This window comes from Salvelinus alpinus, chromosome 24 (genome assembly GCF_045679555.1).
Source record: "Salvelinus alpinus chromosome 24, SLU_Salpinus.1, whole genome shotgun sequence".
NCBI classification, from domain to species: Eukaryota; Metazoa; Chordata; class Actinopteri; order Salmoniformes; family Salmonidae; genus Salvelinus; species Salvelinus alpinus.
This window is the reverse complement of record NC_092109.1, coordinates 9775344-9788222: the sequence shown is the minus strand read 5'-3', so window position 1 is coordinate 9788222 and position 12879 is coordinate 9775344. Positions and strand designations below refer to the sequence as shown.

Below are 12879 nucleotides of genomic sequence, written 5' to 3'. Positions count from 1 at the left end.
ATAAAGAGAAAGGGAGGTAAGGTAATGAGAGAAGGACAGTCAGTTCGAGAACAGAGTAGGGATGCACGATATATGCAAAATGTAATTGTGATTTATTTTTAACCAAATTTTGCCATGTCGATTTTTTGTAAGTAGAAAGCAGCATCGTTCTTGTTTGGAACAACCGGCTGACTGCATTTGACCTAACAGAAGCGCATGGAAACTTAGCTTGAGTGATGGGGCGGGGCTTAACGTGTGCGGAAAGCAGCCGCAAGAGCAGAAAAAAATGAACTATCAAAAAGTTGGTTACATGAGCATTTCAAAATATTGCATGCAATATGGATCTTACAATATGAATATTGCACGTCAGTATTGCAATTTTGATGCGAATTCAATTGATTGTGCAACCCTAGAACAGAGACTGGATAGATAAATTGGATACGTTACAGGGTGAAACAGGCAAGATCCAAAAGGAAAGGGGTTCAATTTGGGGAATTTCTTCCATTCTTCGCTGCAGATCCTCTCAGGCTCTGCCAGGTTGGATGGGGAGCGTCGCTGCAGTTATTTTCAGGTCTCTCCAGAGATGTTAGAACAGGTTCAAGTCCTGGCTCTGGCTGGGCCACTCAAGGACATTCAAAGACTGGTTCCGAAGCCACTGCTGCGTTGTCTTGGCTGTGTGCTTAGGGTCATTTTCTGTTGGAAGGTGAACCATCGCCCCAGTCAGAGGTCCTGAGCAGATTTTCATCAAGGATCTGCCTGTACTTTTCTCCGTTCATCTTCCCTCAATCCTGACTAGTCTCCCAGTCCCTGCCCCTGAAAAACATCACCACAGGATGCTGCCACCACCAGATGCTGCCACCACCATGCGTCACCATAGGGATGGTGCCATGTATCCTCCAGACTTGACACTTGGCATTCAGGCCAAAGAGTTCAATCTTGGTTTCATCATACCAGAGACTCTTGTTTCTCATGGTCTGAGAGTCTTTAGGTGCCTTGTGGCAAACTCTAAGCGGGCTGGCATGTGCCTTTTACTGAGTGGCTTCATCTGCCCACTACCATAAAGGCCTGATTGGTGGAGTGCTATAGAGATGGGATAACCTTTCAGAAGGACAACCATCTCCACAGAGGAACTCTGGAGCTCTGTCAGAGTGACCATCGGATTCTTGGTCACCTCCCTGACCAAGGCCCTTCTCCCCCAATTGCTCAGTTTGTTCCTAGAGCTGGCCGCTCTAGGCCAGTCTTGGTTGTCCAAATGCACTGTATATCGCAGAGGCTTTTGGTGGATCAGAACAGAAAACTTGTTTGGGAAGAACTGATGGCACAAACGTACAATTTTGCAGGACAATCACACACGTCGGGGCGTTCCTCCATTAGGGCATCACCCCCTCCTCCTCAAGCATCCCATTGGTTCCTGCATGAACATCCCCCGGAGCACACCATCTTCATGTTTGTGTGGCACTTGATTTCCACTGATCGCCGACGCAATTAAAATGTGGGTCAAAAATGAATTCTTCAGGGGTGAAGGTTAAGTTTGAGTGTTAAATTGTTACATGCTAGCTAAGGGTTAAGGCTAGGTAACATGTTAGTTAAGGGTTAGAGCAGCATTCCCCAAACTTTGGGTCACACGAATTGACAATGGGGAAACAAAAAGCACTCGCAAATCTGAGCTCTTTGTTGCAGGTGCATGGTAACAGCTGAATAAGACGAAGGAAAGACATCCGCACACTACTCCTGCTAGTATCACTGCTCTTTAAGCTTTACGAATCCGGTCAGGTGTGAAAGCCTACCTGTATACGTATGGTCCTCTCTGCTCCACCATGGGTTTCTCTCCCGCAAGGACTTCGGTGGGGTTGAGGATGTTGAAGAAGTAGACAGACATGAAGAACGGAACAGGGACGTCCTTCCACATGGTGTAGGACATCTCATTCTTAGGGTCTATTATTAAGTTCTGAGAGAATAATGATAAAAGCATATTATTATACATAACATATACAAGGTGTTCAGTATGACAGCTTGTTCCTCTCTGCAGGATGGGATCACTGGCAGTTGACACTCATATCCTGTGTTCCTGATCTACAGGAGAACCAAACCCATAACTGTGTGGCTGCCAGAACCAGTGTTGGCAATAAAGGATAGTGGTAGCAGTATAAAGTGACATTAACCCCAAGGGGGAATTGGTTATGGCAGAATCATCCTTAAAAACAGGAGCAACATCTTGGGAAAGCAAGACATACCGTAGGCCTATACACTATGTGAAGTCAAACATGCAATGCACAGGGCTCCCTGCTGGCTGGGGCTTCTGTATGTCAGGATAGGAAACAATACATTTAGGTAATAGGGCATAAAGTGCATTGAAAATATACTGAACTAAATTATAAAAACGCAACATGTAAAGGGCTGGTCCCATGTTTCATGAGCTGAAACAAAAATTCCCAGAAATGTTCCATATCCACAAAAGCTTATTATTTCGCTAAAAATGTTGTGCAGAAATTTGTTTCCATTCCTGTTAGTGAGCATTTGCCAAGATAATCCATCCACCTGACATATCAAGAAGCATGATCATTACACAGGTGCACCTTGTGCTGGGGACAATAAAAGGCCACCATAAATGTGCAGTTGTCACAACACAATGCTACAGATGTCTCAAGTTGAGGGAGCATGCTACAGATGCCTCAAGTTGAGGGAGCATGCTACATTTACATTTACATTTAAGTCATTTAGCAGACGCTCTTATCCAGAGCGACTTACAAATTGGTGCATTCACCTTATGACATCCAGTGGAACAGCCACTTTACAATAGTGCATCTAAATCTTTTAGGGGGGGGGGGTGAGAAGGATTACTTTATCCTATCCTAGGTATTCCTTAAAGAGGTGGGGTTTCAGGTGTCTCCGGAAGGTGGTGATTGACTCCGCTGTCCTGGCGTCGTGAGGGAGTTTGTTCCACCATTTGGGGGCCAGAGCAGCGAACAGTTTTGACTGGGCTGAGCGGGAACTGTACTTCCTCAGTGGTAGGGAGGCGAGCAGGCCAGATGCTACAGATGCCTCAAGTTGAGGGAGCATGCAATTGGCATGCTGACTGCAGGAATGTCCACCAGAGCTGTGGCCAGAGAATTTTGAATGTTCATGTTTCTACCATAACCCGCCTCCAACATCATTTTAGAGAATTTGACAGTAAGTCCAACCGGCCTCACAGCCGCAGCCCACGTGTAACTATGCCAGTCCAGGACATCCACATTCTTCACGCACGGGATTGTCTGAGACCAGCCACCGGACAGCTGATGAAACTGATGAGTACTTTCTTAATAAAGCCCTTTAAGGGGCAAAATGTATTTGGATTGCCCTCCCAGGTCCACCCATGGCTGCACCCCTACCCAGTTACGTGAAATCCATACACTACTTTCTTTGTTTCAATTGACAAATTTCCTTCTATGAACTGTAAATCAGTAAAATCTTTGAAATTGTTGCATTTATATTTCTGTTAAGCTTAGGCAGAGTGGTTAGGGTTAGGTTTGAAATTAGATTTAAGAAAATAAATTGTAGAAATAGGTGGGGTATATAATCTTGTGGCAGCTAGTGACAATTTATTTTCTTGAGCGGATAGTCAGGGGGCTGGTACATAATTACAAATCATTTGTAGAATCGAAATTGGCCGCAAGAAGCCCGAACGGATATAATATTTGACTAAAACAATTTCAAACCTTACATTTGTTTGCTTATTCCTTATTCGTCCATATATAATCTTCCCAGATCCTCGATTTCCTTTGTCTGCGATTATGGACTGCCCGCTTCAATTCAAATCACTGGTTTCTAATGGGTTTCAACTAAAATCAGAGACTGATGGCCATGGCAAAATGTTGATCTGTGTGGTCAGAACCATTTATTTGTGGGTTTTGTTGGTGTGTGCTTGGGGCTGTGGTCTTGCTACTAGATCCGATTGCAACCAAGTTCCAGCCTCCTGGCAGAGGCTACCAGGTTTTTGGCTAAAACGTCCTGGTACTGGTTTAATGATGCCGTTGACCTTACCAAGGGCTCCAAGACCAGTGTCATGACTCCTGGGAGGATCCAAAGGATCAGGTTACAGCGTATCAGCTCTACAGAACTCCCGCAGAGGGGGGAGAGGGATTGATGTATTTTTTGTTGTGGACACCTCACCCCCATCGGAAATTGTAAGGCAGCAGACGATTCCTTTCTGCTCTAGTTGGAGAGATGGGAAAGTCTGTGTGTCTTATGAAGAGTTTACAGCCCAAAACTAACATTAAACAATGGACACGGACAGATAGAGATACCTCTATCATCCTCCAAATGCTGGTAATGATAAGAGGTGGAATGTGGAAAATTAATGTCTATATTGTGATGTCATTAAAAGTTAAAAAGACATTATGACAAAAACACTAACTTGTTTTTATAATGAGTATCAGGTGTACATACTTTACATTGTGTAGAAAATATCCAGATGAAAGAGAGCGTTTGTGACAATAAGTCTGATTTTAGTTATCTAACGAGATCATAGTAAATTGTGATACCTTGCCTCATAACTAGCTACGCCCCAGGGTACCCAGAGAGCGTGTCAGCAAGACGGAAAAGGACCTTTCTACCCGAGGGTATAAAGCATTGGAGTTAAGAATTAACAGACTAGGATGACCACGTGCTGCAGCAGGGGTCTACGATTAGTCACGACCACAAAACGCAACACGAGGTTGAAGACAAAGGAACCTCTTAAAACCTCTTCAAATCATCGGTTGTCTACACAGTTTACACCCGAGAACAGCCGAAGAACAAGGCCTCACGAGGCGTAACTCAGCCCGCAAAGTCCTTGGCCCAACAAAGACCTTCAACACGTAAATACATACATTACACTTCTTACCCAAAAGAGCGGCAGTTCAGGGCTAGGTATTAGGGATACACTAAGCGTAGTTTACAAACGTATCCAAGTGTTGCTTCTCTTTCCCTCTTTAAATCTCCATCTTGTGTAACACGTGTCATATTGTGTTGATCCACTAGGGACTGTTGTCATCGTATTAAGTTTCTAATCAATACCGGGTGTGTGAATGTGTATGTTATAATTTAGCTTGTTAGTAATTAAATAATCAAATCAATGTGTGGTACAGAATGATCAGTGAGACTCGGTTTTGTGCAGATTATGCGAGACTGATATGAGGAAAATATTCATTATTGACTCATGATATTCTTGAGTTAATTTGGGAAACGGTAACTCATTAAACAAACTCTTCCCACGGTGCCCCAGATTCCTAATGAGTTACATGATAACTTAAATTGGGTAATTAAACTAAGTAGATAATTATTCAATGAATAGCAGTCATCACATTAATGATATTCACGTCACCAGTGAAAGCAAAATAGCCCCATATCAGATCCACCACCATATTTTACAGTAGATATGGGGGTTATTTTCTGCTTATGCATCCTTATTTCAAATATGCACGTTCATATCAATCATTTAAGAGGTCACATTTCTATATTTTAGTTTTAAGAACCAGGAACTTAAAGCTGAAAATTATGCATTACACTGCATAAAAAAAGTACATGATCAAGAAAGAACTAGCTTAACATTTGAAGGAAGTTGTGGGGCAAAACCAATCTATAAAGAACATATCAAATAAAGAGTTTAGATTACTATACTGAACCTTTCTTGACTGTGGCTGTACTATCTAGAGTAAACCACCCATTCACTGATTTTGTCCTTTTGTGGGTAGAATTTTTGGACAAATTATCTATAGGAAAGTCACACACACGAGAATTTGGCTATTTCAGTCACACTCGTGACCGACAGGTGTATAAAATAGAGCACACCGCCATGCAATCTCCAGTGACAAACATTGGCAGTAGAATGGCCTTACCGAAGAGCTCAATGACTTTCAACGTGGTACCGTCATAGGATGCCACCTTCCCAACAAGTCAGTTCGTCAAATTTCTGCCCTGCTAGAGCTGCCCCGGTCAACTAAGAGACGTTACTGTGACGTGGAAACGCCTCGGTGCAACAACAGCTCAGCCAGGAAGTGGTAAGGCCACACAAGCTCACAGATCGGTCCCGCCGAGTACTGTAGGGTGTAGAAATCATCTGTCCACGGTTGCAACACTCACTACCGATTTACAAACTGCCTCGAAGCAGCCTCAACACAAGAACTGTTAGTTGGGAGCAGTGCAGTGTTAGTTGGCCGTGCAGCCGCACACAATCCTAAGATTACCATGAGCAATGCCAAGCGTCAGCTGCAGTGGTGTAAAGACACCGCCATTGGACTCCGGAGAAGTGGAAACGCGTTCTCTGAAGTGATGAATCACGCTTCACCATCTGGCAGTCCAATGGACGAGTCTGGGTTTGGCAGATGCCAGGAGAACGATGCCACTGCCAACTGTAAAGTTTAGTGAAGGAGGAATAATGGGCGGGGTTATTTTCAGGGGTCAGGGTAGGCCACTTAGTTCCAGTAAGGGAACTCTTAACGGTACAGCACACAATTACATTCTTACGATTCTGTGCACAAAGCGAGGTCCATACAGAAATTGTTTGTTGAGATCGGTGTGGAAGAACTTGACTGGCCTGCACAGAGCCCTGCCCTCAACCCCATCAATTATCCTTTGGAATAAATTGGAACGCAGACTGTGAGCCAGGCCTAATCGGCCAACATCAGTGCCCGACCTCACTAATGCTCGTGGCTGAATGGAAGCAAGTCCTCGCAGCAATGTTCCAACATCTAGTGGAAAGCCTTCCCAGAAGAGTAGAGGCTGTTATAGCAGCAAAGGGGAGACCAACTTCATATTAATGCCCATGATATTAGAATGAGATGTTTGAGGAGCAGGCGTCCACATACTTTTGCTCATGTAATTTCCAGAAATGAAATCAAAGTATTATATCGCTCAGAGAACTTGGGGGTGTCAAATCACAGCCAGTTGGGGAACCCTGATATAGGTCTACAGTCATCGACACCAACCGAAAGTCTTGCAGGTGTTTACTCAACACAGTGGTGTAAAAAGTAGCCAATTGTCATTCTTGAGTAAAATTAAAGATAAGCGAGTTACTTAAGTAAAATTATTTGGTTTTATATTTACTTAAGTCTCAAAGTAAAAAAAGAATTGCTCAAATAATTTATTTTTAAGTCTATTTCAAATTCCTTATATTTAGCAAAACAAGGAATGATTTGATTGTTTTTTTTTGTTGTAAATCACATCCACAGAAGTATCGACCGCAAACAGCGGAGTACGTTCTGACTTGTAGAGAACTAGTTAATGTTCCAAACAAATGTATGGCATTAATCTCAGACTGTAACCACATGGTTGGTATTAAGCATAGTTAAGCCCTACAGTAAAATGCCTCGTTTGTTTTCGCTTTCCCAACAATGCAGTAATCAATATCAATATAAAACAAATAAAAAAGTAAAGTAGAAAATAAAAATAAATACCAGTAATAAATCAGGTTCATTCTACGCTATACGTTAGTCGTGACTGACCAGGATAAAACGATGCCTTTTCCATTAGACGTTGGCCTACAACAGAAATATAAAACTATAGGAAAAAGCTACATTATATAGCTTTAATCTCAATCACTTACCTTCACAATTTGGTCGTCAATGATGATTGGTCCAACGAATAGAATAACTAAGCCAAACAGTGCAGTGAGTGTACCTGCGACAAAAAGTCCGATTGCTAACTTAGATTTATTCATTGTTATGAACACAGTTTAACTGTTCACCAATAAAACTGTAGGCCTACTGAAATGTATAGATAAGAACAACGCATGTACGCTATCTGCAATTTCAAATTCCCTGGCTTTTGTTCGGAGCGCTGCCTTGTTCGTTGCAGATCTAGACAAGGCAAGAAGATTACGGAATGTCAACCAACTCACAACAACACCTCAAGTGTTGAAGGACCTTGCCACTCTCGAGAATATGATCTTAAAGTCCAAAAACAGATACATGAATGAGGCTTGTCTTGAAACCGACTGTAAGCGATCATGAGCGGAACCGCAGTGTTTATATTGTACAAGCCACGCCTTCCTACACGCTGAGGCTGGTGGGGGCAGTAGTTTATTTTTAACAGAGACGCATTTCATTTGTAAGTCATAACGTTTCGTGCAAAATCTAAGAAAGTGTGATATACACATTATTCATGTATATAAATATTGTATGAATAGCGTTTCCTCACATTTTAAGAACTGATCATCCACTAACATTTAAAAACTAAACACATTTTATAAACGAGGCCCCAGGTGGGAAAAGGAAGATGGAGCACAACATATTGACCAGTCACCTTTTGTGTTGCAGTTGTGAATTATGAGGCAGACAGACAAACAACAGACAGTAAAGAATAATGCCATGTGTAAATTGTGGTGAAACGCTCCTGGACCGAAAGAGCCCCGTGGAAGACAGCAAATCTGTACACTCAAGGCTGACTTACTGTCATACACATGACAGTTTCAGATGAGTTTTTGAATCCTCCAGCCCTTCAAAGGAACAGTAAAAGGGAAGCCTTTAGTTTAGACAGAAAACACCACGTATTCGTTAACCATTTATGTATTAGAAGATTGCAGTACATTAGGCTTGGCATTAAGCTCTGCTACTCCAGGGCAACTCACTGCCAGAGCATACATCATGTAAGACAATAATAATTACAGGCAGTGAACAAGATATGCTATACCAATCCCCCTGACCGAAAACAAAAGCCGAGCCCAAACAGGTGGAGGCTGGGGTGCGTGGTGGGAAAGCAGAAAACAGACATGCGCCACGTGGCGTCCAGCGCATGTCAAATCAGAATTTGAATGACTTTTTATTCGTCACATACGCAGTGTACAGCAGGTATAAAAGATGCAGTGAAATGCTTATGTGGTAGCTCCCTCAACAATGCAGTACATCAATCAATCTCAATAAATGGTCAAATAGTCTACACAGTTTAGTAGATGTTGTAGTGGGTGCGGCAAAATGCTTACGTTACTAGCTCTTAACACCGCAGTAAAATGTCAAAGAGTACACAATCATTTTTTATTTTAAATACATCAAGAAATGACACAGTGTATCCAATGAACAACCAAATAGCACTGTAACAATTATCCAAATGCAATTGACACAATATATACTAAGAGTGATATGTACAGCAGTAGATATATTAGAATCTAGTATATACATGAGTCAAGAATCTTGTACTGTGACAAATCTTGTACTGTGACAAACTCATATCCTCTTGGTCACAGGCAACCGGTAATGTCCTGCTACAGTGCAGCTACACCACCAGATTTGTGAGTGTGAAAGAAATATGGCCACTCAGTTACTGAGTTTATTTATTTACCTAAATGTCTGCATCTTTGATGTCTTACTTGGTGTAATTTTTCCATATATATATTTAATGTTGTTTGGTCCTTAGTGTGAATTTTCTTTTCCATGACATTTATTGTAAAGGTTTAGCTGCTGTGCTGTTTTTGTTTTTTGGCGAGAATGCATTTCTGCACGTCACACAGGCCGCACAGAACCAAGAAAAGAATTGTCCAGTTATCACCACGAAAGTATCATTAGCTTAAAACGAGCAGTGCTAAAGGACACTTGATGAAGAGCAAAGGTGAAAGTAGATCAAATTTATTCCGGGTACAGGACCTTGCACTGCTCCAAAACATTTTGTGGGCCTAATCATAGATTTACATATAATATGAATTCAATAGGATCTCTATGGGCATAGTCATAAAGATATTGTATGTAATTTCACTTGTAAAGTGTATTACCTTTTATTGTGGCATAAACACAACCAGTCATGATGTTTTTTTATCTGACTGTCAAACAAACACTTTCAATGGCTCCTTCACTAGGCTACCCAAGCGGATTCATCCACTTGAAACATATTTCCAGCCTCCAAACAGTGGTGATTGGAAGGAGACTGTTACACAAAACATCAAAAAGTGTAATGACAGTTTGATGGTTATGCTGAGGAAGGTAGAGCACCTCTTTTGGAAGGTTTGCAAACTTGGTAAAAGAGTGTCAGTAATGAGCTACAGTGTGAAGAGGTTATTGTGTATTTTCCTGTAACTTAACGGCAGCTTGTTGCGAATTTGTCATTTCTTAACAGGAAACTACAATAACTTACTTGCGAAATGTTGCCTGTAACAAACTTGCTGCCACGAGCAATCTTGCCATAACCTACAGTGCCTTCACTAACTTCTGTTGACAACATGCACATCGCTTGCTGATTGGCAGCATACTCTAACAGTGGTAGCCTATCAGAAGATTGCAGGCACAGTTTATTATAGGTGTGGCTTTCAGCTAGCGCTTTTCGGTCTCCCAGAAGAGGGAATGTCATCCCAGTTAATTTGGTCTGTTCATAAACAATTAAGTTGTGCGCTAGCAGGAGGAGGCGAGTTTGATAAGTAATCACCCCGTTCTTGTACAAAGGACTGAAGACAGCCTTATAATAAAGTGATTTTTTTTAAAACCTGTTTTTCATGTCTCCAAAATGTTTTACCTTGTTAAAGAATTTTGTACACATTTAAAACAGCTTTTATAGAATTGAATGTTTTTATAAGAAAAAGTACTTTTATTCATGGTTGTTTCTATTGTTTTTAACAACATGTACTTTTTTAACAAATTTAAATGTAATACTTGAATGCTGTTTTATGTTGTTTTTATGTGTATAAAATTACATGTGTATAAAATATATATGAGCTGTTTTAAAGGAAATTAAACAAAACTTTTCCAAAAGAAAAAATAGCAGGAGGGAGCGAGTTTGGTCAGGGCCTACCCCGTTCCTGTACAAAGGACTGACAACAGCTTTATAATAAAGTTACTTTTAACATGTTTTCATGTCTTAAAAACGTTTTACCCTTGTTAAATCATTTGTACACATTTGAAATGCCTTATACAGATTGGATGTTTTACAAGAAAAAGTACTTTTATTCATGGTTGTTTTTATTGTTTTTAACATGTACTTTTTAACAAATTTAAATGTAGTATTCAAATGCTGTTTTTTATGCTTTTATGTCGTTTTTATGTGTATAAAATGATCTACAAAAATATAATTGAGCTGTTTTTAAAGAAAATTCAACAATAAAACTTTTTCAAAAGAAAATGTTATATCAGGAATAGCGTGTTGACTAGCAGTAGGCAGTGACTTTGATAGCCATGGGATGGTATGGACGAAAGGATGCCTCAGAAGGCATATTTTCTACTGTTCAAGCCACTCTGTCTTTGGGTTGTTGTCCTGTTGCATCACCTAACTTCTGTTGAGCATCAATTGGTGGACAGATAGCCTTACATTCTCCTGCAAAATGTCTTGATAAACCTGGGAATTCATTTTTCTCGTCGATGATAGCAAGCTGTCCAGGCCCTGAGGCAGCAACGCAGCCCCAAACCATGATGCTCCTTCCACCATACTTTACAGTTGGGATGAGGTTTTGATGTTGGTGTGTTGAGCCTTTTTTTCTCCACACTTATTGTTGTGTGTTCCTTCCAAACAACACAACTTTAGTTTAATCTGTCCACGGAATATTTTGCCAGTAGCGCTGTGGAACATCCAGGTGCTCTTTTGCGAACTTCAGATGTGCAGCAATGTTTTTTTTGGACAGCAGTTGCTTCTTCCATGGTGTCCTCCCATGAACACCATTCTTGTTTAGTGTTTTACTTATTGTAGACTCGGCAACAGGGATGTCAGCATCTTCCAGAGATGTCTGTAAGTCTTTAGCTGACACTTTAGGATTCTTCTTAACCTCATTGAGCATTCTGTGCTGTGCTCTTGGAGTCATCTTTGTAGGACGGCCACTCCTAGGGAGAGTAACAACAGTGCTGAAATTTCTCCATTTATAGGCAATTTGTCTTACCGTGGACTGACTTTTAGAGATACTTCTGTAACCCTTTCCAGCTTTATGCAAGGCAACAATTCTTGTGGACTCCAATCAAGTTGTAGAAACATCTCAAGGATGATCAAAACAGGATGCACCTGAGCTCAATTTCGAGTCTCATAGCAAAGGGTCTGAATACTTATATACATAAGGTAATATGTGTAGATTGATGAGTATTTTTTTTAAAAGGCTGTAACGTAACAAAGTGGAAAAAGTCAAGGGGTCTGAATACTTTCCGAAGGCACTATACATGGTTGTGTAGACGAGAGTTTGGAATGCCATGAACTAAGAGGTTGTGAGTTCAAATCACAAGTAAGTACAAGTTGAGTAATAATCACTGTATAAATAAACATAAGCAATGTATTCAAAGTGTGTCAAATATGTAAGTTATTTGGAGTTATTTTAAAAATGTGAAATGTCAGAATAATAGTAGAGAGTATGATTTATTTCAGCTTTTATTTCTTTCATCACATTCCCAGTGGGTCAGAAGTTTACATACACTCAATTAGTAATTGGTAGCATTACCTTTAAATTGTCTTTGGGTCAAACGTTTCTGCTAGCCTTCCACAACCTTTCCACAATAAGTTGGGTGAATTTTGGCCCATTCCTTCTGACAGAGCTGGTGTAACCGAGTCAGGTTTGGAGGCCTTCTTGCTCGCACACGCTTTTTCAGTTCTGGCCACAAATTTTCTATAGAATTGAGGTCAGGGCTTTGTGATGGCCACTCCAATACCTTGACTTTGTTGTCCCTTTTGCCAGAATTTTGGAAGTATGCTTGGGGTCATTGTCCATTTGGAAGACCCATTTTCTATCAAGCTTTAACTTCCTGATTGATGTCTTGAGATGTTGCTTCAATATATCCACATAATTTTCCTCCCTCATGATGCCACCTATTTAATGAAGTGCACCAGTCCCTCCTGCAGCAAAGCACCCCCACAACATGATGCTGCCACCCCCGTGCTTCACGGTTGGGATGGGGTTCTTCAGCTTGGAAGCCTCCCATTTTTCCCTCCAAACATAACGATGGTCATTATGGCAAACAGTTCTATGTTTGTTTCATCAGACCAGAGGAC

General features: G+C 41.1%; 1 protein-coding gene across 7 annotated transcripts in view; it reads right to left on the bottom strand.

Moving 5' to 3' along the window:
- Positions 1-7958, bottom strand: part of LOC139552093 (scavenger receptor class B member 1-like) — a 35392-nt gene extending 27434 nt beyond the window's left edge. For all 7 annotated transcript variants that reach the window (XM_071363501.1, XM_071363502.1, XM_071363505.1 and 4 more), the window contains exons 1-2: positions 7544-7958; positions 1767-1927 (exon numbers count right to left, since the gene is read on the bottom strand). In XM_071363501.1, the coding sequence (XP_071219602.1) occupies positions 1767-1927; positions 7544-7657 (275 nt within the window). In that variant the 5' untranslated portion in view covers positions 7658-7958. The remainder of the gene's footprint in view (positions 1-1766; positions 1928-7543) is intronic.
- Between the last annotated feature and the right edge of the window lie 4921 nt (positions 7959-12879).